At 36.6% G+C, this 26470-nt stretch overlaps 1 protein-coding gene across 2 annotated transcripts in view; it reads right to left on the minus strand.

Annotated features, from left to right (window-relative positions):
• SLK (STE20 like kinase) overlaps positions 1–26470 on the minus strand; it is a 63901-nt gene that overhangs the window by 5223 nt on the left and 32208 nt on the right. Inside the window, exons 5-18 of one of the 2 annotated variants that reach the window (XM_010356214.2) lie at positions 26062–26134; positions 25721–25915; positions 25081–25162; positions 23140–23268; positions 21174–22532; positions 19034–19164; positions 18692–18815; positions 16161–16340; positions 13656–13748; positions 6251–6380; positions 5642–5766; positions 4317–4505; positions 3633–3758; positions 2529–2642 (exon numbers count right to left, since the gene is read on the minus strand). In XM_010356214.2, coding sequence (XP_010354516.2) covers positions 2529–2642; positions 3633–3758; positions 4317–4505; positions 5642–5766; positions 6251–6380; positions 13656–13748; positions 16161–16340; positions 18692–18815; positions 19034–19164; positions 21174–22532; positions 23140–23268; positions 25081–25162; positions 25721–25915; positions 26062–26134 — 3050 coding nt within the window. The remainder of the gene's footprint in view (positions 1–2528; positions 2643–3632; positions 3759–4316; positions 4506–5641; positions 5767–6250; positions 6381–13655; positions 13749–16160; positions 16341–18691; positions 18816–19033; positions 19165–21173; positions 22533–23139; positions 23269–25080; positions 25163–25720; positions 25916–26061; positions 26135–26470) is intronic. The other variant, XM_010356215.2, reaches the window with a different exon arrangement.

Genomic DNA, 26470 nt, shown 5'->3' on the forward strand with positions numbered 1-26470 from the left:
GGCTGCAGTGAGCGGGGAAAGGTGAGACGGAGATGAAGAACATCTGGCGGTGAGTGGCCTGCAGTGAGTGGGAAAAGGTGAGACGGAGATGAAGAAACATCTGGCGGTGAGTGGGCTGCAGTGAGTGGGGAAAGGTGAGATGGAGATGAAGAACATCTGGTGGTGAGTGGCCTGCAGTGAGCGGGGAAAGGTGAGATGGAGATGAAGGAACATCTGGCGGTGAGCAGCCTGCAGTGAGCGGGGAAAGGTGAGATGGAGATGAAGGAACATCTGGCGGTGAGCAGCCTGCAGTGAGCGGGGAAAGGTGAGACGGAGATGAAGGAAAAGGATGCTGAGTTTGGTTTTCTCTCTACTGAGTTTATAATCTTTAGTCAACATTGAACAGGTATGTAGTCATCTGTACTATGTGCCAGGAACTGTTCTAGAAACTGGGTAGGTATCAATAAATGAAGTGATCATGGCGTGCTTTTAAGGAGTTTATATTCTCACTCACAAGAGGGGACAATAAACAAATGGGTCTGGTGGTGATGAATTGTTACAAAGACAAAGAAAGGAGAGCAGATACAGAACATCTGAGGTTGAGTATAGGTGCTACTGAGATACAGTGACCAAAAAATGGAACCACAAGGCCTAGGTGAAATGAGGAGGAACAGAACATCCCGATGGAAAATGGGCGCTTAGTGCTCAAACTGATAATAAAAACAAGAAACAATACTAGCAATAGCAACCATTCACTGAACCATTACTATAGCTCAGGTACTAGATAACTGCTGTATAAACGACACCAAAGAGGTAGGTAGTATATTCTCATTTTACAAATTAGGAAAACTAGGCCTACAAATGGTAAGTGAGAAAATTAGTAAGTAAATGTCAGTGCTGAGATCTGAACCCACGTCTGTATGACTTCACAATTTGTGCTCTATACAACCGCTACCATTTAAGTTTCGGAGTTGTCTATATGCAACAGTTGAAGCCATGACTAGCAATAAAATCATCCAGGTAAAGACTGTTCTTTACCAAAGGGGCAAAACTGAGAAATGTCTACATTTCTGGAGACAAAAGGGGATAAAGAACACAGAGAATGAGCAGAGCTGGGTCACAAAAGCCAAGTGAGAGGAGAATTTTAAGAAACAAGACTTTTTAATGAGAACAGTTAAATAAGGTCATAGAATTTGATTATTAGCAACTCACTTGTGACCACTGTCAACAACTTCAACTGGGGTGTTTGAGACAGATGTTAGGCCGCAAGGAGGTAAAGGAGATTTTTCACCGTTTACAATTCTGTACTTTTTGAATTCTAAACTACATGAATACATTACCTATTCAAAAATTTTAACAATAAATAAAATTTAAATTAAAAAGCCACACTACGGGCCGGGCATGGTGGCTCACGCCTGTAATCCCAGCACTTTGAGAGGCCGGAGTGGGTGGATCACCCAAGGTTAGGAGTTCGAGACCAGCCTGGCCAACGTGGCGAAGCCCCGTCTCTACTGAAAATACAAAAGTTAGCCAGGTGTGGTGGATGCCTGTAATCCCAAAAACCTAGGGGGCTGAGGCAGGGGAACTGCTTGAACCCAGGAGGCGGAGGTTGCAGTGAGCCGAGATCGCGCCACTGCACTCCAGCCTGGGCGACAGAGTGAGACTCTGTCTAAACAAACAAACAAAAAGCCACACTATGAACTCATTTAGTCACTTCACTTCCGTTGGCACATAGCTAAATACGTATTTCCTTGACTGACTGGATGGATGGAAGAAAGGAATGGTGGAAGCGTATAGTAGGCAGGAAGGCCCCCACAAAACAAAGGTTTAAGTTTGAGTAGCAATGGGTCAGAGATCATATAGTGATAGCAAAAACTCAGGTGACATGGTTAGCTGGTAAGATCAGGTGAATAGGGTGTCAAGTACAAACAAGGGAAAGGAGGGAGACAGAGAAGACACCATCCCTATTTTACCAGATTTCAAGTTTACATAGAATACCAGGGCCTTGTAATATGGCTGCGGTTGACCTGTTCAGACTCAGCTGTCATCACTTCCTTCCTTTTCTTCCTCCCTAACGACTACACACCGGCACACCCCCTCTTATACTCCAATGATACAGAACGATCTGCAATTCTCTGTATACTTCCTTTTCACTCATTCTCTTCTCTCTACTCAAATCATCCCATTCCACTCCAATCAGCCCATCCGCTCAGCAAGTTCTTACTCATCCTTCAAGACTCACTTGGCTTGTAAAGTATCTCTTCTTGAAGACCTTCCCTGACTTACCCAGGCAGATTTAAGCTCTCTTCCTCCTCTCTTATACATTCTGTTCCTTTCCCCTGTGTCCTGTACTCACCTCCTTCAGAGCAATGACCCTACCAATTCATAACTGCTTGTCACTAGATTCCAAACCTTCTGGGGATAGAAACTTCATCTTTTCATCTCTCTGTTTCCTGCCCCTGACACTGTACCTGACACACAGTAGGTAAAGAGCCAATAGCTGGGTAGATGGATGAGTACATATCATTTTAATTAAAGCTTTTATTTACCTTTTTCCTAGGTCTCAATTTCTCTCTCCACTCCTTTAATTCTTGGCTATGTTCCTCATCTAACTCCTTCAGTTTCTGAGTCTCATGCTCAACCAACAAGTGGCATTTTTCATTCTGAAAATAAAGTTAGGATTTTAAAAAATTTCAGATCAACTAAGCAATTTTTCACAAATACAATTACCTTCCAAAATAATAAATTGCTCATCAAATATCATGGTATTACTGAGATTCAAATTTTTCTCTATAAAAACCAAGGGCCATGAATTAGGAAATGAATCACAGCTTCATTTTTACAAGTTTATAAGCTAGAACTATTACATATCACATAGAAAGAACTTAAAAAGAACTAGCTTGAGCTTTTGTTTTTCCTTTCTAAGAAGATTTGCTCATAAAACTGACACTTCAGAAGGCAGCTTGCATACATTTTACCCGTGAGTACAGAATGTGGGATCTGGTACCAAAGGGTTGGCCTAATAGATCTCTTGGCCTATTAGGCCAACCTATTAAGATCTGTTCTACTATAGTAAATTAAGCAAATATATAGATACCCACATTTATACACTACTCTGAAATCTTAAACATTTTAGATGGGCTGTACACTCTATGTAAGGTCCTAAATCAGCCCTCTCTCAAGTAACCTTTAAATTTCCCAGGAGAAAACTTCCCATATATTTAACTTACCACTTATGTCAAAAACCTAGAAGAAAAAAAACTATTTCCCTCTAAAAGGAAAAGAAATTCTAAATTTAGAATCTGACAAAAAATTCAGAATATGACAACAAAACTGTCTACATCATTTTGAAACTCTCCACATCTTCATGCAAAATATACTAAAAACCATACTCAATACTGCTTTTGAAAGACTCAATTTCTTAGGTTATAATTTAGCTTCATGTTTACATTAATCATGGTTATATATAATCTACACAAGCACCTATGATACTAAACTGATCTTCATTTGGATCTGTACAAAAAACAGAACCTCTCAACACCAGCATGTTCGTAAGTGTGGTGCAGTTGACTTTGGCTAGCTACTGTTCTCTCAAAAGCAGCCACCTGTGCTGCTGCATCCTATGGCTTTGCTGTCAGGCTTCTGTATCTGACCTGCAGCTGATGCAGTTCGCGGACATTGGCTTCACATTGCAACTGAAGATCCCGCATTTGATTCTCATGTTTTTGATGCTGAGCCATTCTCTCATTTTTCTGCCTCTTTTCTTCTTGTGCAGCAAACTATAAATAAGAAAAAAAGATAAATTATAGTTTAGAAGCATGTGATTTCTATATATTCTGAAGATATAAAGGAATGTAACAAAACAAGGCACAACAAACTGAAACTACAAGTAATAATATGCTGAGACTCAAACCTGGAGCCCACATCACAGCTTCAGGAGGGAGCAGGAACTTCTGATTAAAACCTTGATCCTTCTATCTGCTTAGTGACCTCAGTTAATTTGTGTGTGTGACCGTGACTACAAAAGTATCACAGTGAGGCCATATATCTTGACTTGAAAAGTTGTCCAAGTCATCTCATTCCCAGGGCTGGTCTTAGGACCAGTGTAGCTCAGGAGCTGGTATAGGAGGAAGGGCTTCGCTCTCTGTGACCACCATCCTGGGGAAGACTAATTGGTATATGCCATATATCTATAGCCCCAGACCTCAGAGTTAAAGTGAACATCAACAAGCCTAAGGTAGCTCTAATTGTTTAGAAAGAAAGGAATTTCATAGCACTTCTAATGGTCATTCAAAACTTTAAAACCTAAAAGAGGACAGACTAATTTGCATATTTACCTGTTTAATTTTATCACGGTCCTGATCTGGTGTGGCTGTCGAGTTAATTCTCAAACTTTTCTTAAACATGGCCATTCGAGTCTTGGCTTCACTGCGCTGAATCTTGGGCAGTCTTGCTCTTTCTTGAGTCTGTCTGTTTTTCAATTCCTCAATAAGTCGTTGATTGTAACGTTGCATTTGCTCTGTTTCCTATGAAAGTTTTAAATAGAATCCAGTGACATAGAAACAAGAGTCAGTACCGACACGCATACTCAAATATGTCATTTTGTTGTTGTTGTTTCCTATAATTGCCCCCTCCCTTGTTGCAGTGACCAGCAAAATGGTAGGCACAAAATAACTTGTAAGAAGTTAGGCCGCGTCTGGTGGCTCACACCTGTAATCCCAGCACTTTGGGAGGCTGACACAGGAGGATCACTTGAGCCTAGGAGTTTGAGACCAGCCTGTGCAACATAGTGAGACCCTGTCTCCACACACAAAATTTTTTTTTAATTAGCAGGGTGTGGTGGTGCATGAATGCACTCGGGAGGCTGAGGGAGGAGGATCCCTTGAACCCAGGAGTTCGAGGTTAAGTGAGCTATGATTGAGTGACACTGCATTCCAGCCCAGGTGACAGAGCGAGACTCTGTCTCAAAAGAATAAAAAGAAAAAGTTATTAGTGATAAGAGTCTTACATTGAAACTCTTTTAATAAGCACAAGGAGTCCATACTTCAAGATACTTTAACCATAAATGGAGCCAAAATAGCTACCTTTGAGAGCCAAGATGAAGATTACAATGTGTAAAACATCTTTAAGCATTTTAATTAGTTATTTTCCTTATAATTTGTAGAAAAGAAATTTGCAATCATGATCAAGATACAATTAATTACTCCAAACTTCATCCAAGAAATTGTAGGATAAAAGACAGAAAGGAGGTCGGGTGTGGTGGCTCACGCCTGTAATCCCAGCACTTTTGGAGGCCAAGGTGAGCAGATCATGAGGTCAGGAGATTGAGACCATCCTGGCTAACACAGTGAAACTCCATCTCAACTAAAAAAATACAAAAAAAATTAGCCAGGTGTGGTGGCGGGCGCCTATACTCCCAGCTACTCAGGAGGCTGAGGTAGGAGAATGGCGTGAACCTGGGAGGCGGCGCTTACAGTGGGCCAAGTTCATGCCACTGCACTCCAGCCTGGGCGACAGAGCGAGACTCCATCTCAAGAAAAAAAAAAAAAAAGACAGAAAGGACATCTAAAATTCATTGTCTAAGAAAAGTAAGTTTCAAAACTAAACAGCTTTGCAAATTTTAAAACGAACAAAAAAATGAAGATATTTTCCTTTCATTAACCTTCTCGTGGCGCTTAAGTAGCTGATGTCTTTGCATGAAATATTGATCTTTAAGCTGCTGTTTGAGCAGCTGGTGTTTTTCTTGTAAGTGTCGTTCTTCGAGCTCCCAAATTGCAGCTTCTCGAGCTAGAAGACAGCAGTTTTCAAAATGTCACTTTGCTCTTTTTACTAATGTACTTTGCTCTTCATTTTAATATTTACATAAAAGTATTCTAAATACACTAACTTGTACACACATATTGACATTCTGAGCTGTAAGTGCAATTTTAACCAATGTAAGGCAATATCTATTACCTCTTTCCATTCTGTTCTAATGTCGTATAAACAGAGAATGTCCTACCGTGAACACCAAAATTCTATTTAATCATCTTAATAAGAAAGAAAAAAAAAATCTAAGCTAATTTGTTAGGGAAAATAAGTACTTTAAATCCCATTCTAACATGCGACCATTAGGTATACTAACAACTATAAGGCATAACAAGTACAGGAAATTATTCAGATATATTTCCAGCATCATCAGGGCAAGAAGAAATTTTAAAGGTTCTATGTTTACATTCACTGCTACTGTCGTAAGGAATTCTACATTTTGCAGTATTTTTTAAAAAGTTACCTCTCATGAGCTGTTGCTTGTTATTCAGGCACTCTCTCTCAATATTAGCTAACTCTGCCTTCTGCTGCTGGATGATCTTTTTCAGAGAGCCATCTAATTCTTGCTGTTGTTTCTGAACAAACTCTTGTTCCTATTAAAAACAGTTAATTGTCAGTTAACAAGTATCTAATGAACTAAACATCCATTTATCTATATGACTGTATATATTAGTGGTTAACAAGAGTTCCAAACCAAGTTTGCAAAGTTAGCTGGATTTTAAAATCACCAACATTATATAGTACAAATGTATTTAGTTATCCAATTCAGTCTAAGAAAAAAGCATTAGAATACATAATATTATAAACTATGAATGATACATACAGAATAAGCATATAGCCCACTCATAATTAAAGTGCCCTATTAGACTAGCATCTTTGAGAGAAAAATAAATTTGCAGTTTCTAAAACTGATTACTCATTCCACTATGGTATGACTAAAACAAGGATAAATAAGAAATGCTCTTTAGGTGCCGGGTGTGGTGGCTCATGCCTGTAATCCCAGCACTTTGGGAGGCCAACATGTGTGGTTTTCTTGAGGTCAGGAGTTCGAGACCAGCCTGGCCAACGTGGTGAAACCCCATCTCTACTAAGCATACAAAAATTAGCCAGGTGTGGTTGCACACGCCTGTAAATCCCAGCTATGAGGAAGGCTGAGGCAGGAGAACTGTTTGAATCTAGAGGGCGGAGGTGGCAGTAAGCTGAGATCATGCCACTGCATTCCAACCTGGGTGACAGAGCGAGACTCCATCTCAAAAAAAAAAAAAAAGGAAAAGAAAAGAAATGTCCTCTAGGAAGAAAGGCAATTAAGAGCTAATAGGTGAAACAGATACCAGAATTTGGGGAACTAAGGAGGAAGAATTTTAGGAGATAAATTTTAGGAAGAAATACCATGGCTATCCTAACAGAAGAAGATAGCTTCTGTATCTACAGCATGTGCCTAAAAAGAAGAACAATAGTTTGAGAAATTAATGAGAAGTAATGCATTGCTAGAGAAATGCAAACTGGGGATAGGAAAGTGAGTTACATACTATAAATCTATCAAGAAAATTTGTATAATCCTAGAATTCTACAAACATGTTTGGGATTCACTAATTCATTCAACAAATATTTATTGAGTACACACTATCTACCCAAATGCGAAATTTCTGTTTAGAAAAACATTCTTCGATTATTGTGTAAAAAAAAGAAATGTTAAAGTGACTGATGGTCTTTCTGCTAGAATCATACATTTATAGAAGAAAAGGAGTAACATCCAAATTGAAGAAATGTAAATTTGGATCTGTCCATCCCTCTCTTGGCAGTTATAGCAGGTGGTGACTGACTTAAGGAGTATTCAATCAATCTTTGTGTGGATTTAGAATTTAGAACTGAAGCAGAATTTCACTTGGAATCCCCCCTCTTGCACATCCTTGAGAAGATCAAAACCTAATATGCATTTTGGAGCTATTCTTAAGGCCTTAGAGACTGATGAGGTCTGGCTCACTGCCAGGCAGCTCCTCAATACACAGACAGTCTCACTCTGCTCCTCAGGATGGTTGCCTTGCTACCATCCTCAATCTCTGGAGGTGACACAGTTCATGCCAGAGAGTGAACTAATTTGGTGTCGTAAATGCTGCTGTCTCATCTGCATCATCGTTTGTATTTTAGCATAAATACATATATAGTAGCAGAAAGAAAAGACTAATGAATGCCTCTATAAAATACAATTACCAACTTGGCTATAGTCACCTGTAAAACTTTATCATTAAGGCAATTATCATTGGAAAAATTTTCAATGAATATTTAAATTCAACTATCTAGAATAAAGGCTTCTGAGTTTTATTTAAAGAGATACGAAATCTCCAAGCCTATCTTTTAACTTATGACAAAGTTGTTCAAGCTGTTCTGTTCCCTAGTAACTATTTGTAACAAAATTAAATTGTTTCTCTAATTTCAATTGTAAAATTTCTATATACAAACTTGTTCAATAAACAACGTAACCTGCAAAAATATCAAAGAGTTTTCTTTTGTTCAACATTTTTATCATTGGTTTACATACAGGATTAAAACAAAAAAATCTGTGTAGACAGAAACAATGGGTCTAAATTAACTAGCATAAATATAAATCTTACATTTAGGCACAAAAAAATTAAATGCAAAAGTAAAGGACGGGGTGAATAAATAATTATGGGAAAATAAAAAAGGTAAATATTAGCCAGTGCCACTAAAACAGTAAATGTAATTTCTCATCTATGCAATTTTTGTTCATATTACTGTATTTATGTCTAAATTAAACAAGGTAAGAGTTCAATTCAAAGAAAACCTTTTTTAAGCACTTAGTAAATGGTGGGCACTATATTACTTAGAAGGTTCCTAAAATTAATGAAAGACAGTTCTGCCTTCAAGGAGCTTCCACTCAGTTGGTCCCAAGTATCAACAGTCTTGATCTCAGTCCACATAAAGAGTAGTGGGTCCCTTCCCTTGGTATCACATTTTTAAAAGTTCAAGAGTAAACCACAGAAAACTCAAAGCTGGGAATAAAGGGTTCAGAAACCATGCCTCACAATGACTGCCTGAAAGAACCAGAGAAGTGTTCCTAAAGCAGCTACTCATACAGGGTAAAGAAGAGCTATGACTGTTCTATATACTGAAGCAGGCAGAACTAGCACTGTGTGGTTCCAGAAGTAAGATAGGGATCAACAGGTAAAAGTCAAGATAGGCAGATTAAGTCCAATGCATACAAGTCCTAACAATTCGAGTTAGCAAAGAACGCAGCTGCCTTACAGAGCTACAGACTTGAAAAATTAAGCAGAATCTGGATAACTATGTAGTCAGATACTGTATAAAGGATTTTTTATATTAAAGCTAAAAATTATCTGAAAAGGTCCCTTACACAGTAACCAATATATTTCATTACCTCAAAACAAAACGTTAATGTTATTACACATTCACTAAATTTCCTAACTTCAAAAGTCAAATACAGTAACATTCACAATGGAATTTATAATTAGAAATTACTTCCAGGTACGAAAAGAGCACTCACATTTCAAAAAGATTACACAAACTACATTCACCTTAAAAAAAAAAAAAAAAACAGATGGACTTAATCACTTGGATTAACAAATAAAAGACAACAGCAAAAGAACCTAAACTATTAAGGCCAAAAATCATTTTTTAAAGTAAACACATAAATTGTAAAATGAGTGCCCTTTAAAAGTACAAGTTTAAATTTGGATAAACAATTTTATCATATTAATCAGATAACTATAAACATTAAAAATACAACTTTGGGGTCTAGAAAACTGTAAGAAAGGGTTATGATATATTGGGCTATTTGTATAGAATTTGATCATTTTAAATGAAAAGAAAGGCTAAAAATGGTAATGATCAGAAAAGTGATCGTAATTCATAATTTCTCCCTCTCCTTTTAAAAATCAGTGTTTTCCTTACTCTCTTAGAAAATTGTAAAAAGAGTCAAACAGCTGCCAATAATAAAAAACAAGTCTAATTTCAGCAGAGGAAAAAGGAGGGGTTGAAATCAAGCTGTATTCTATCTACTCCTGTTGTATATATCAAACATCACAAACAAAACTTACAGTGTTAAATGAGCTAGTTATTTCCCTATGGAAACTGCAAGAAAGAATACAGCTTGGAATTTTAGACTTAACTTAAAACTACAATAAGGAGAATAGCAACTCACTATTCATTATTGACTACTTGAATAAATGGAAAATAGAGTTAAATGGAATGAAAATCACTATTTTTAATATGGCTTTTCTGACCATATCCATCAATAAAACATCTACATAAACGTATATGCAATCAAAATGTCACTTCACACGAAAATAAAAATCTCATCACAGCATTCAATTTCTCACATGTGCAAAGCTTATACTATTGAGAGGATATTTTATTTTCTTGAAAAATATGAACATCCCAAATTAGAATTTGTGGCAGGGTAGACAGAACACCGTGTTAAAAGTGCTCTAGTTCCAGCTCTACTGTTAATCTCTTATGTGACTTGAGGCAGATCACAGTCTTCTGTGCCTCAATTTCTTCATCTGTAAAATGGTTATGACTCCATCCCTGTATTAGGGTGGTGGCAATGAGAATCAAATGTGAAAATTCTGAAGAATACTGTACTCTAAAGTCAGGTTATTGCTATTATTGTCATTACAAACATTATCATGTATCAATCATCTAGATTTTGGCAAAGGAAGCCAACAATGAAAAAGCACATGTGAAAAGGCAGGTAAAACAGGAGAAGCCATCCTCCCACAGGCACGTGGGACTTACGTCCTGCATTTGGGCGTTGAAGACTGCACAAGATGACAACTGAAAAGACTGAATCATGACCTGAGCAACACCCTGTGGATCAGAATAGAATGCACCTCCCAGGTAAGAATATATCTGAATTGCTTTTTGTAAACAAAAAGAATAATTATACAAATGTTGAGTTTCTTGTGGCCTGGAACAAGTCACTTAACAGGGGAACCTCTTTCTCATCTGTAAAATGAAGGATTTGAACTAGATCAGTGGTTTCCAAAGTCTAGTGTGTTGCTCTTGTTTTTTAAGCAAGTAGAACCTCCTTTTGTAAAACTCACCCCAAAAAAATCCCAGTTTACAAAACAGCAAAAGTGATGCTGCTTGAATTGAAGCAAAAGCAGGGGCTCACAGCCCAGAGTACCTGCCTTCTTAGGGACTCCCAGAGTTGCTTCTCAAAAGTTCCTGTTAGTATAGTTTGAAAACCACTGGACTTAAATGATCAAATATGTTCTAGCTGCATGACTGTATGACCATTACTTACGAATTCTCAAAAAAAGTTTGAAATAGACTGTAAAGTTATAAAGCTTTTGTACCTTCGCTTAAAGCAGTAGACAGAAATACTTTTAAAATCTGTTAGATCACTAAATTCCTCATTAGATTTACTGAAGGAATTTATGATTACTTTCAGCTCTACTCAGAAAATATTGGCCTATTCCCAAAATTATACGAATAATTACCAACAAAGTCTTATTAAAACACAGTATTACCTAATTCATTCAACACTAATTCTCAGTTTCGACTTTAGAATTTGATATATGGCCTTTTGGAATTAATAAAATCTATATTCCTTTACAAGGCAAAAACTATATTATTCTAATCTAGTTTAAAATCCAAATTAACCAAAAGTACATGTGTGGCCAGCAAGGACTTCCTCTTCACTTGGTAACAAGACATGGCCAAGAACCACTGAGTCAAGCTGATGAGAGTTTAAGTTGCAGCACAAGTAGGTAGCTTAAATATGAGGCAGTATGGTGCAGTGAATCAGCGTGTGAAACACGTACCCACACTTATCTGGATGAGAATCCTGGCTCTACCATTACCCAGGTGTGTGACCTTTGCAGGGTCACTCAGCCTTCCTGTGCTTTAGTTCCCTCAACTGTAAAATGGGGGTAATAAGGCTACCTCAAGGGTAATTAACTCAGATTAAGTAAGTTCATACACGTAGAGCATTTAGAACAATGCCTGACACATAGTAAATGCTGCGCTTGCTATTAACTACCTTGAACTAGGAATCCCCACACCAGGCCAAGACAAAATGTTTCAATGGCTCATGGCAAGAAAAAAACAAAAGCAAACTAAATTTATTCAGATAAGCTAGTTTTATTTAAGTTGTAAATTCTAAGATTATATTTTCCTTATTTTTCATAGTGTTAAAAATATTCTCTCCTTTGAAATGATGGTGACAAGTAAATGGCAGTTTTAAAATATCTTTATTTAGCAAAATTTAAAAAAAAATTTTTCAATGGCAGCCCATGTCACGGTCCCCAGTGGTTTTTATTGTTTCTATGTTTCTTTTTATGGGTCTATAAAATCCACAAGTCTGGGAACCACTTGTTAAACCACATAAAACGACATTAAAAAGATAATCCAAAAGAACAATTAATACACGATACACATCTCTTATTCCTTTCACTGACATGTAATGGAAAACTGAGCTCATTTATCCTTGCCTCCAGGCTTAGGATAAATTTAATCAGAAGATTTACCTTCCTTCATATAAAAGACTTTATGTGAGATAATTCTAGAAAATTCTGTTAAAAATACTAATTTATCTCATTTTGTAAAGAATTCACCCGGCCAAGGGCGGTGGCTCACACCTGTAATCCCAGCACTTTAGGAGGCCAAGGTGGGCAGATCACGAGGTCAAGAGATCAAGACCATCCTGACCAACATGGTGAAACCCCGTCTCTACTAAAAATACAAAAAATTAGCTGGGCATGGTGGCGCACGCCTGTAAGTCCCAGCTACTCGGGAGGCTGAGGCAAGAGAATCGCTTGAACCCAGGAGGTGGAGGTTGCAGTGAGCTGAGATCACACCACTGCACCCAGCCTGGAGACAGAGCGAGACTCCGACTTGGAAAAAAAAAAAAAAAAGAATTCACCCATCTTATGACAAGGCTCAACTTTATCATAACCTAGATCGGGCTGCTTTAAACTATATATATGTAAAAAATAGTCTATTTGTTTAACTGCTTGATTCTGAACCAAAAAGAAAAACAAGGTACTTAATATTTAAAATCTGGTCTTAAAGTTGCTTATGTTGTCACGCTTAAAAGTAATGTTTGGGCCGGGCGCGGTGGCTCAAGCCTGTAATCCCAGCACTTTGGGAGGCCGAGGCGGGCGGATCACAAGGTCAGGAGATCGAGACCATCCTGGCTAACACGGTGAAACCCCGTCTCTACTAAAAAATACAAAAAACAAAAACTAGCCGGGCGAGGTGGCGGGCGCCTGTAGTCCCAGCTACTCGGGAGGCTGAGGCAGGAGAATGGCGTGAACCCGGGAGGCGGAGCTTGCAGTGAGCTGAGATCTGGCCAGTGCACTCCAGCTTGGGTGACAGAGTGAGACTCCGTCTCAAAAAAAAAAAAAAAAAAAAAAGTAATGTTTGAACTACCATTTAAAGTTACCATTTGCTATTTTTCTTCTAACTGAACTTTATAGAAATAATAGCGTTTTAATGGGCATAGTTTTTGTAAGCACAAAGCTTATATACCATCCTCTATTTTTATGTCCTAAAAGTTTTCTATAAAACATTGGCATTACTACTTAAAACTATAAGCTCCCATCAAGATTAAAATCAGATAAGTGTATTATACATTCATATACTTGTTTATTTCATCTGGAGTCAACTTTCCAAAAATTCTACTTAATTTCATATTAGCAACTTAAATGTCACCATTAGTATGAATTTAGTATTAAATAAAGAGGATTCCAGGAGTTTTTGAATGGGGAGAAGTCAACATCATATAATAATAACACTTAAAATTTACCCTTTCAACCATGGTTTATCAAGCTGTAAGAAAATGGTGCTTTCTGTTTTTAGTAGCATTAAGCTGCTGCTGTTACCTGAGCATGCTGGCTTTGTGCAAGCTCCTCTTTCCTGCGTTTCATGAGCTCTTTTCTCAGCTCTTTGGGTGCTTTCTCCACTTCATTTATAACCTACAGTGTATAAGCATGCAGGAGGTGGGGAAATAATACTTTCTCCACAGCAAGCATTTATGAGAGCAGATAAGCTACAAGTCAAATATTAAAGTTGTTAAAAAGTTCCTTTCAACATGCATTAGCATAGGTGTTAGTCTGGTGAAAAAGAATGAAAGAAGAGAACATGCATAATCTCAGTGCAGAAAGCAACATTACACCACACAAAGGTTAATTAGTTGCTAAATATCCCTATACATCATTCTCTCTCTTAAAGATCCAAAGACAACCAGCGAAGAATTACTTGCAGCACTGATGCTGAACTAAAGGGATAAATTTAACTGACCTTGTTGAAAGATCATAAAATTATAAATGTACCTACTGACATAGTTGGAAATATTGAACATAAGGAAAGCTAATGCCATTTATAAAAGTGCAAAATTTCATAATTGGCTTGATCATAATAAAGAAACAATGCGAAATAAAATCTACTTAATGAGGCCGAAAAGAAAAAAGGAAAGCAAGTCTTAGAATACACAAAGGAGAAATAAATGGATACTAAGTTTCTTCATAAGCACACCATTTTATACATGGTGTGGTAAAAACGAATGTATCTGAATAGGATTAGAATAACATTTCCCTTTGCTGACAAGTTAAGCCAAGCCTGTCAACTTAAAAATTGGTAATATGAGCACTCTCAAAAGTAAGTTTAGTAAGCTATGATTTATTATAGCAGATAAAATATAGAATGAAGTATATTTTAGAGCTCCTTCTTTTAATCATTTTGAAATCTTAGAAGTATATTCCACCTAACGATAGATCTGTAATCCAACTATGAAAAACAATCATGTGTTTACAAGTAGAAGCACCAAAAGAAACCAGATTCCAAATCACCACATGCTATTGATGGTCCGTGAAAGAAACTGATTTTGATTTAACATCATGTATTTAAAATTTCCCATCAGTAATCCCTCATGAAACCAAATCACCATTAAAAGGAAGAGACTCCCCAAATGCAAGAAGTTTAGCAATAAGGAAAAAAATACATAATGTAATTATTTAAAATATGCATATCATGATCTCAAACATGTTCAGCGGCTGAAACTCTCCTACCCCCCAAACAAAAATAATAACTGAGACTTTTATATCTAGGATTAATTTTTAAATTTAATTTAAAAATTAAAATTTTTAAAATTTAACTGATATAAAGAATATCTCAAAAACTATTTGTGAGAAAATTAACATGCAGCCCTAGTAATGTCATACCCAACAGTATATACAGCAATTCTACATAAAACATAAGAAATAGTAATAATAGTGATCTTTAGAAATGGAAGCCACATCAAACAAAATTACATATCATTTCATTCATCTTTATCTAAAGAAATCATAAAATCACTGTATTAATGTTTGACTCTATCCTTTTCAAAGCAAATCCTTAAGATTCAGCAATATGACATTCAATTTTCTTCTCAATTTAAATGTTAAAATCAATGAATCTGGGTATTTGAGACGTATAACAAAAGTGAAAATGCATTTATTAGTTTGGCTGAGGTTTCTGTTTGTTCCAACCCTAATAAAGTTGATCATAATCATTGTCTCTGCTGTCTTTTATATCATGAAAAGGCAAATCCTCTTCCTATACTGAAGATGTTAATAAATCATAAAATTATCTCGGAAAATTACCTACATGTAAAGCTCTTTTAGTTTTAATTTGGGACAAAAAGAGATGCTAATATGTAAACCTTCCTTCTGAAGCAATGACAATCTGTTACACTGCAAACAGATTCTATAACAAAATGAAACAGTTTCAGGAAACAATGAAAAAACTCATTCTAATCAAATGACTTTACAGATATGTTCCACTTCTAGTTCTTCAAAGTACCTCACAATATGATGGTTATAGGTAGCATGTCAAATTTCAGGTTATTCAGCTTTTGTTTGGCACAATATCCATGAAAGGCAATGAAGCTAATCAACAAACAAAATTGTTAAAAGTATGAATTAAAGATGACAACTTATAAATAATAAAATGAATTACTGCTGCCACTGGCAAACACAACATAGTAAGTTTTCTAAAAAATACTTTTGTATAAGGACTTAAATGTTTTGCATTAAGGACAATGGTAGACTGGAAAATGGATTAAACTCAATTTGAAGACTTGATTCAAGGTTTAGCTGGACATTTAGGGGTAGTCTGTGAACAGGTCACTAAAATCTCTTACTCCAGTTTTCTTGGCAGTAAAATGGGAATAATGACTGACCTTATTACAACTCTATATGACTGCTGAGAAGACCGAATGAAAGAATGAATGAGTGCTATTTAACTATCAAGTATTATTAGTATTCCTAATTCCTTAGATAGTCTTAAAACAATTTTTTTTTTTTTTTAAAAAAAAGCTTTAGTAATTAAAAACAGTGGTGTACACTTACCTCCTTCTTTCGGTTCTTCAGCATATTCTGAAATTTGGACAACTCTTTCTCTTGTTCTCCTTTAATGCGTTTGGCTTCATCTCGCAAGCGATTTGTGTGCTCTTGTTCCAGGCGTTCGATAGTCTGTTTCTGCTGTTTTTCTAGATTCTCAATTTCCTGGTCATATTGTCGCTTTTTACTCTGTAAAACAATATAGCTCAAGATGATAATTTTTCCATCACCCATATTAACTCCTTATAGTAAAGATGTTTCCTAAGAGAACACAACTAGTATTTAAATTTAGTAATGTGCTATAACCTTTACAATAAAAAGTCAAATGCACTAAAATATGTTATGAAAATTCTCAAAAAATGAGTTCATTTTTTTCTAACATGGAAAATTTTTTTCTATTTTATTTATTTATTAGATAGGGTCTCATTCTGTCACCCAGGTTGGAGTGCAGTTGCACAATCACAGTTGACTGCAGCCTCAGCCTCCTGGGCTCAAACAATCCTCCTGCTTCAGCCTCCCAAGTAGCTGGGACTACAGGTGCATGCCACCATGACCAGCTTATCTTTTTTATTTATTTAGTTTTTTGGGGGGAGAGATGGGGCTATCACTATGTTGCCTAGGTTGGTCTTAAACTTCTGGGCTCAAGTAATCCTCCTGCCTTAGCCTCCCAAAATACTGGTATTACAGGCATGAACCACTGTGCCTGGTCTTTTTTTTTTTCTTTTCCTTTCTGTTTTTTGTTTGTTTTCTTTTCTTTTTGAGACAGGATCTCCCTCTGTCACCCAGGCTGGAGTGCAGTGGCGCAATCTCTGCTCACTACAACCTCTGCCTCCCAGATTCAAATGATTCTCACGCCTCAGCCTCCTGAGTAGATGGAATTACAGGCATGTGACACCCTCTCTAGCTACGTTTTCTGTATTTTTAGTAGAGACAGGGTTTTACCATGCTTGCCAGGCTGGTCTCGAACTCCTGGCCTCAAGTGATCTGCCCACCTCGGCCTCCCAAAGTGCCAGGATTACAGGTGTAAGGCACTGCACCCGACCCAAAATTTGTTTTCTATTATACTAGCAGAATGTTCAAAGTTTTTAGATTATCCAGAAGAATAGCCAATTGTTGTAAAGTAGTAAAGCAAATTAGAAAAATTTCAATATTTAGCCAATAAAATTTTTGATAAATCAAAGGGCTTATTTGAAGTCTACTTTAATAAAATAATACTATTAATAATATCACTATTATTTAATAATAAGATTACTTGTCATTTTCAGATTTACTCTTCCACATTAAGATTCTTACAATAAACATCTTATTCTATTGGAATAGATCTTTTGGAATTATAAATCTACTCTTTCAACAAGACTCCTGTTTATATAATACTCAGTAACACTGTTTTTGAATACAGGTATAGTTACTTATTTGTAATGTATATTTTCTTTTTAAAAAAACTGAAAAGTAAAACATTTCAGAAAGTATGGTGGGGGAGAAATACAGATTTTACAAGGTTTTGGAAAACAATATAAGTACTATAAAAATACTCAATGAGAACAAAAGTTCATTATTTTCTTAGGAAATCTCAGTTATGATCCAGCTCATGTAATCATGTTGACCACCCAATCCACAGTTGACACACAAAAAAAATTTTTTTTTTTTTGAGACGGAGTCTCAGTCTGTCGCCCAGGCTGGAGTGCAGTGGTGCCATCTTGGCTCACTGCAAGCTCCGCCTCCCGGGTTCACGCCATTCTCCTGCCTCAGCCTCCCAAGTAGCTGGGACTACAGGTGCCTGCCACCTCGCCTGGCTAATTACACAAAACAATCTTTATCAATTAAAATTACAAGTCAACACAAGGACTATATTCAAAACATGAGTACTATAACATTTCAAATGATACTTTTTCTAACCTACATTAAGGCAGATAGTCAACATAAATTACAAAAATTTTATATTACATTATTAATTCCTTTTCCAACTTTGGACACAAGGCAAAAACTGAAGGACTCAGTGACAGCTACCTGGGATTAGTAAGCACTATTTCCTCTAGCAGCAGGAAAGAGAGATGTGGAGGCTTAACTGTAGAAGTCAGAGAATAAAGCACATTTTTAAAAAGCCCCTGAGGAGTCCTACTGCTCATCTAGGTTTGAAGGCAACTGCTCTAAACTGGCTTAAAATCTTGGATTCCAAATCTGAAAGATCTAATTAGGGCACTGAAAAATTATTCAGCAATAGGCAAATCTAGGAACATTGTTCACTGACTTCACGATTTTAAGTTTTCATGACAGAAAAATAAAACAACCCATCACACCATAAACAGCTTGAGGTAGACTAGGACAGAAAATCCTCTCAAGAAAAAAGAATAAATCAATAAAAGGCACCCAGAACACCAAAAAGATAAAAATGCCAGAAATAAATCACAAAGCTACAGAAATCTGGCAGAGAACAAGTTCTGTAACCTGGTTTTTTTTTTTTTTTTGGTTTTTTTTTTTTTTGCACTAAATGTCATTATTAACACAAAAGGGCATAAAATGGTATAAAAATCAGACTTTACCATCATTTCCTGCTCAAAGCGCCGGAAAATTTGTTCTCGTTGTTGCTGTAGTTTGCTATTGAGCTGCTGTTGGGCTCTTTGCTCTTCTTTCTGAAGAAATCTTAATTCCCGAAGTTCCTGACGTCTGACAAAATTTAATGGTAATGACAGAGAAGACAGCAAAAATTACACTTCTGAAATACTTTTTTTTTAAGCTTTAAAAATTTTCTTTCAAGTGCAACGGTAGTAAAAGAATAATAAAAAATTAGCTAATAATTTACCTTTGTTTCTCTATTCTTCTGACTTTTCAGAGACTGAAAAGAAGTCACAAACCAGTTTTAATTACATTGTTTCTCTACTCACCTAAGAAACCGCAATTCTTCAGTTTTGGAATCACTATCTGTAACTATCTTTGACGTTGTTACACTCACTTCTACACCATCAACAATAAATTTGCGCGTTTTCTTCAATGTTTTCTTTTGTCTTCTTGTTTCCTGAAAGAGATTTTATTTTAGTTAGGCTTTGTACAGGGAATACTGGAGGTAGGAAACATTTTCTTCTTCTTTTAACATTTCTTCCTTTCTTAAGACAAAACAACTGAACAGCCATGCAGACTACACATAGAAAGTATAAATATAAAGCAGCAGACTCATCTGTGGAACCAGTTATAACACCTTAAACGTCATCTGACACACGTCTTCACAGATGAAATCAAATTTTTTCAAAATATGCATTTTCATCATTTTCATGTATAGCTTTTATGACATATTATAATTAGGCACAAGTGATCATGAGCAATTCACATAGTTAATCAGTAGAACTTTTACATGTTCTCTTTTTTTCATCTTTTCACTTTGTAGTTTCTCAGATATCTCTGCTTTTTCACTGACAAAACAATTAAAAATGAATTTGTGGGGCTCATCTCTTAAAAAAATCTAGATTGACAGGTCTGGGGGTAGCTGGAAATCTATTTTTTGAAAAAGCTCTCCGGTAATTTTTAAACACTGCCAGCACTGGGAATCAAAATCTACTTAATCAGTAACAATAACATCAACAGCCCCTCCCTCCATCTCAAGGCCAGAGATACATGTATGATTTTAGGGTTACTACAAAGACAGTGCCTCCACTGCATCCCAAAAGTACCAGATTTGGCTGCTAGCTATGGCCTAAAATTCTTTATCAAGACTAAACTCTTCATTCCTCAATTGGTATCCAAAAACATTTAAATGCAAACAGAAATAACAGACATATAAGACTCCTACAAATATATTTTGGTAAACAAATTAAGTGTTCAGGGCAGAAACTTACTGGGTTTTGATATAGAAGAAAGAGTTAGAAGGCAGAGGGAGCAAAAATGGAATGTGAAAATACTAAACTCAAAATGCATCCGATTTTTAAATATTTTCTCTATGGCACCTTCCAATCACCTTTCTGCATCCTCTCCTCTTACTGTTCTCTTCTCCAGGGTTCCAGGATCCTCATGCTCTTCTTCCCGAGTCCAGGACTACAGTATCCTGCCCAGGATTCCTTTAAAATCTAATGATGGCACACCCCAAAAAATACACCTACCTACACCTTAACCTCCAAACTTCACATTTCTTCAGCTCCTACTAAAAGTTCAATAATTAATATCTCCTTCATTCTTATACAAGTTATTTGCATTTTTAAAAGAGGCCATTAAGTCAGTGAATGAATTTCAGAGTGGTGGTGATTTCAGTCAGTGAAAGAAAGCAAACTGAAAAAAGAAGAATACATGTAATCATTTGGGGCTGACAGGCAGACTGATCACTCATGCCCTGGAGATCCATCTAAGTCAGTTTTCCTAGGTTGTTCCTGCTTTTCTGTCTTCTCTTCTGCTACCATCAACCCAGAGGGTCTAAGAAGTATTCTCCAAGGGGTGGCCCATGGATCACCTGCATCAGAATTCTGTGGGATCTTTTGCTACAAATACTGATTCTTGGGACCCATTCCAGACTTCTACATAGCCCCTAGTAACTCCTAACCACACTAAGATTTGAGAATTACACTCAAAGCTCCACATGTTCTGGGCTGTAGTGTTTGTTTTGTTTTCCCCACAATGGTTCTCATGGCAGTGGCAATGTCTGTGACTGCATGGGCCAATGGTAAATCAAGGATTATTTATACCCTAAATGTGCTTAAAAAGAGATCATTCTTTCGATTTCTAATTCTCTCATATATTGTTGATTCTTGCTAATGTTGCATCTAGATATGTTCAATAAAAGAACCTAATCACACCAAGCAACCATATTACACTGTTTATCTGCATCAGATTTGCAAAAATAGGTAGATCCTACCACAAAACTTAAAGATTACATCCAGAATCTCCTTAGTTCTTTTAATTGCTTTCATAGGCTATAAGAATTTATATGGTTAATACTACATTGATTTAATGCTGTTTTATTTTCAAGACATCAATTTCACATAAACTCTGAATTGAGAAAATGACAAAGGAAATTCCAAACAATGACTCATGCACACTTACTTGTAAAGATATTGATCCACTGTCTTTAGTTTTACTTAGGAAGCTAGAGATGGATAAATTCAAGTCAATGCTGCTAGTATCAGCAGTGGAACCAGTGCCTGAATCAGTATCATTTTCCTTTGGATTCTCAGATTCTGGTGGCAGAATAGTTTCAGTTTTTGATAAAGAACCTATTTCTTCTTTATTTTCTCCACTGTCAGAGTTGATATTAATACTAGGTATTAGAACAGGCTGAGGTTCACTGGGCTGTGAAACTGCAGTGACTTGAGGCTCTGTTTTAATTGACATCGGAATTTCTTTTTTCTCTTTATCTATCTGAGTAGTGACTTTAGAAGCATCCTGGACTTCACTTACTAAAGCCTTTTGGTCGGTATCAGCTACCACACTTCTGACCTCTATTTCTTCAGTGACACTTGACTCAGTAATTTCTTTAACTTCAGTTGTTCCTGGTTCCTCATTGATGTCCATTATGTTCTCTGAACTGTTTATTACCTGTTCCTTATTTTTACCTTCTTCTATTTCATTCATTTCAACTATTTCTTTAATAGGAACTTCCTTAGTACCACCAGCCTCAGGACCCACCGTGGGCTTATTAATTAATTTCTGGCCTACTTCGACCACTTCTTTCCCATCATTACTCTGTGTATCCTCAGCACTGTCTTCATCTGCTTTCTGAGCCACATCTGCTGCCTCATATGTTCCTATCGCATCACTTGTATTGCTGATCACATCTTTTTGAGTTTTGTCGTCTTCCCCCAATTTCTCTTGGGTGTCTTCCTTTGGAAGCCCAACTTCACTATCAACTGCCTGAATATTTGCTTCTTTTTCTCCAGTCTCTTGAGAAACTAAATCTACTATTGGCAAAATAGTATCTTTAATTTCTTCAGATTTTGTAAGCCTATTTTCAAACATCTGTTGCTTTTCCTGATCCTTTTCTTCCTCAGATTTTAGATTATGTCCAATACTTGTTTCTAAGGTTATCATTATATTATTCTCTTTTCCTTCACTGACTGAATTAATGTCCACAGTTTCTTGGTCTTCTGTGTCAGGCAGATTTTCAAGCTTGGGCCTCTCCTCCTCTCTCTCATTCTCCTTCAGTACTGCTTTTCTGTCATGGAGTTCAGTCATTGCTTCTAACTGATCATCGGTAACATGTTCACTAATATCCTCCACAGCCTTTTCAGGTTCATCAGTGGTGGGTTTTTCATTAAGAATTTTGCTGTTGAGTTTATCTTCAGAGTTATTATGTTCTGTTTTTTCTGAGACAGATTCCAAAATACAAGCATTTTGTGAAAGTTTATCTTCTTCAGAGCTGGCGATACTAAGGTCAGAAGATGCACGCTTACTTGCAGGTATTGGCTAAAAAAGATTTAATATATTTTTAATGTTAAAACATGACCCTAAGAGTGACCAAAACAATGTTTACAGACATACAATGATTTAAGATCTTTATTCAGTGAATGTTGCTGAATTTAAAGAATTAACAATTCTTCTCATAAGAAATATAACAAAAATGGGCCAGGTGCAGTGTTGCCCACCTGTAATCCCAGCACTTTGGGAGGACGAGGAGGGAGGATTACTTGAGGTCAGGAGTTCGAGACTAGCCCGGCCAACATGGTGAAATTCCATCTCTACTAAAAATACAAAAATTAGTTGGACATGGTGGCACACGCCTGTAGTCCCAGCTACTCGGGAGGCTGAGGCAAGAGAATCACTTGAAACCGGGAGGCAGCAGTTGTGGTGACCACTGCACTCCAACCTGGGTGACAGAGCGAGGCTCCATCTCAAAAAAAAAAAAGGAAATGTAACAAAAATGTGCAGCAAGGAGCAACCTTGCTACTAATCTTCAGGTCTAAATTTAAAAATTTTGTATTGCCACCCATCAATCCTTAGATACAGGTACAACTACACCTCAAAACCCAACTCTAAAAATTAACTAAATGAAATTTCTTTCCTAAATACTGACCAGAGAATTTTCTGTTTCCTCCTCTTCATCTTCCTCTTTGCCATCTTCAACTTCTTCTGTTACTTCAGCCTTTGCCTCTGCAATCAGTTCTCGGATGGGTTTGTTGGAATCAACAGTAACAAAAGGATGCTGTTGAACATTAAAAACAGCATACTCAACAACTGGAATACTACTAAACTAAGTTTCAAAACACATTCTCATGTGGTAAAAATACGAACATGTGGGCAGGAAAACGACAGACAACTTCAGATAATGCTACATCTGAGAAAGAAAGAGGAGAGGGGGCTTGAGCATAAGCAGGGGGCTGCCTAGAACTGGATCTGTACATTTTTAAGAATCTGAAGCAAATTTGTCAAAAGTCATAAGAATTGTTATATCTGGGTAGTAGGTACATGTACTTTCTGTATGTTTGAAAATTTCATAATCAAAAATTTTAACTGAAATTTAAAGCAAACTTCAGGTCACTAAATTATTACTTCCTTTTTTTTTTTTTTTTTTTGAGATGGAGTCTCACTCTGTCACTCAGGCTAGAGTACAGTGGCACGATTTTGGCTGACTGCAATCTCCATCTTCCAGATTCAAGCGATTCTCCTGCCTCAGCCTCCCGAGTAGGTAAGATTACAGGCATGGACTACCATGCCCAGCTGATTTTTATATTTTTAGTAGAGACTGGGTTTCACTATATTGGCCAGGCTGTTCTGGAACTCGTGACCTCAGGTGATCCACCCGCCTCAGCCTCCCAAAGTGCTGGGATTACAGGCATGAGCCACCACGCCTGGCCTCATTATTACTTCTTAAAAAGTATCCACCTCTATAAAGCCTATCAAAGCCTCAAAATTATAAAAATCTTTAGAGTTCTGTTAAAAGTATCTACAAACACCTGTATTCTTGACATGGTTCTAAAATTCTTGAGACTAAGAAGACATTTTATTCATCTTTGTATACTCAACATTTAACAGTGTCTGTCACAGACTAAGGGCTTCAAGTGTGGGGTAACAAAATAATAGAAAGTGTGTTCCAGGGGTATACTTGCTGCACACAACAAAGCAATTTTTTTCTGCTTTATTCCCCCAGATAAATAGGTCAACCTAAAACAGTATGATGGAGTTACATAATAACTCAACCTAACAGTAACCGCCTCAAGATTTGTCATTTTATTTGTCCACCTATAAAAGTAATTGACAGGCCGGGCGCGGTGGCTCAAGCCTGTAATCCCAGCACTTTGGGAGGCCGAGACGGGCGGATCACGAGGTCAGGAGATCGAGACCATCCTGGCTAATACGGTGAAACCCCGTCTCTACTAAAAAATACAAAAAACTAGCCGGGCGACGAGGCGGGCGCCTGTAGTCCCAGCTACTCGGGAGGCTGAGACAGGAGAATGGCGTGAACCCGGGAGGCGGAGCTTGCAGTGAGCTGAGAGCCGGCCACTGCACTCCAGCCTGGGCGGCAGAGCAAGACTCCGTCTCAAAAAAAAAAAAAAAAAAAAAAAAAAAAAAAAGTAATTGACAAATTTTTATTTAATATATTACAAGTAGTCCTTCTATAAAGCAAAATTAAATTTACCCAATCACTTTAGCAACATTTTTTTAAAGTCAATAATATTTACTATTTACCCTCACTGTAAGACATTTTTTAATTAATTAGTTCACGGCCCCCGTCCCCAAGAGGCTTGCTTTCTAGTAATTGGAGAGACATAATGGAAATAACTACCAAAATGAAAAGAACAATTAAACTGAATCAAAAAAGCACAGGAGGAATAACGTTTAAGCTAAATGCCTGTTGGTAACAGCAGCGTTTATTTTGTAAAGCAAATGCTAACTACTGCCATTTTGACTCTCCACAGGAAAACTTAAGTGGAAAGAAAGCACACTGAATATGAAATTATATTCTTACAGAGATGTTAAAATAATTATATTATTTGCTGTTGTCATACTCTCTTACCTGCAGTAGCTGAGAGGTAGTCCACCTAGCATCCACATTCTTTTCTAAGCATTTCTTTAGAAAGTCCTTAAAATTTGAAGACCTTCAAAATAAATTTTAACAGTAACATTCTATTTTACTTTCTTGTTAATCAAATCAAACAAAACTCTTTGATAAGTTATGCTTAAGTTTCATTATGTATGTAATAGTATTAATTCAACATTTAAAAAACTAGTTAATAAGACTATTAAGATTTTATAAAACTTACTCATTTGTAAATACATGTTAGACATATATGTAAGTAGGTACATAATCACTGAGACATAGCCATATACTCACAAGTATGCCAAAAAGCACAAAATTTCTAATAAATTTCACAAATATAGATCAATCTATATGCCTCACTTCCTCATAGTACAGAAAATACCTTTCTCATGCAAAACTCAAATCACTCATATTTTCAGATATATGGGAAAAGTGAGCTCAAAGATTTTTAATGGTCCTTAAGAGAAATATACCAAAAATCAATTTTCTAATTCATATAATCTTCGTACCATGTACCCAATTTTAAATACTCTTGGAAAATTGTGAGAATGTAACATGAAGTTTTGCTTCCTAATATCGTTTGTTTCTTATTAAGCTTTTTAAATAATATTTTTACCATCTTGATGGCTGTGCTAATGTAGGTGGCTCAGATTTTGCTATTTTTAGCAGCACTCGCATTGGATTTAATTCATGATGAGGTGGTTCTATCTCAGCCATTTCTATTAAAGTGATACCGAGGGACCAAACATCAGCTTTGTAGTCATAGGGTCTGTCCTTAGATGTTTCACACATGACTACTTCAGGAGCCATCCTATGAAGACAGATAATTAAAAGTTAACATGTTTAATAACAGTGACTGCAAACCACATGGTATAATCAATTATGTGGACAAAATTAATGAGTTATTGTAACTGCTGACATGACTAATACTATAAATTCATAAAACTGAATACATACCAATATGGTGTACCAATAAAGGAATCTCTTCTTTGAATTGTCCTCGTGTTTTTAGCTGATACTCCAAAATCCGCTTGAAATAATCACACAAAAGCATTAATGAGAACTTTTAAGCATTGTTCATTGTATTCAATGGGGAGAAAAAAGCATTTTAAGTCTTTAATAAGGCCAATCTTACAATAAAAAGTAAAACAGAAAGAAAAAAATGTCTCTCCCATCTTAATCTTGACCATCTCTTTCTACCATCTCCCAAAACAACCTGCTAAAGATCCCATTATCAATACATTTAATACCACCATGTCTTCAGATGACAAATCCTTCAAAATTGAAAATTAAAAAATGGTAACTCTAAAAGCAGACCAGTCTATCCACTTCAAAAACAAATGCCAACTACTGCTATGTGGCACAA

The sequence above is a fragment of the Rhinopithecus roxellana genome, chromosome 11, assembly GCF_007565055.1.
Source record: "Rhinopithecus roxellana isolate Shanxi Qingling chromosome 11, ASM756505v1, whole genome shotgun sequence".
Lineage (NCBI taxonomy): Eukaryota > Metazoa > Chordata > Mammalia > Primates > Cercopithecidae > Rhinopithecus > Rhinopithecus roxellana.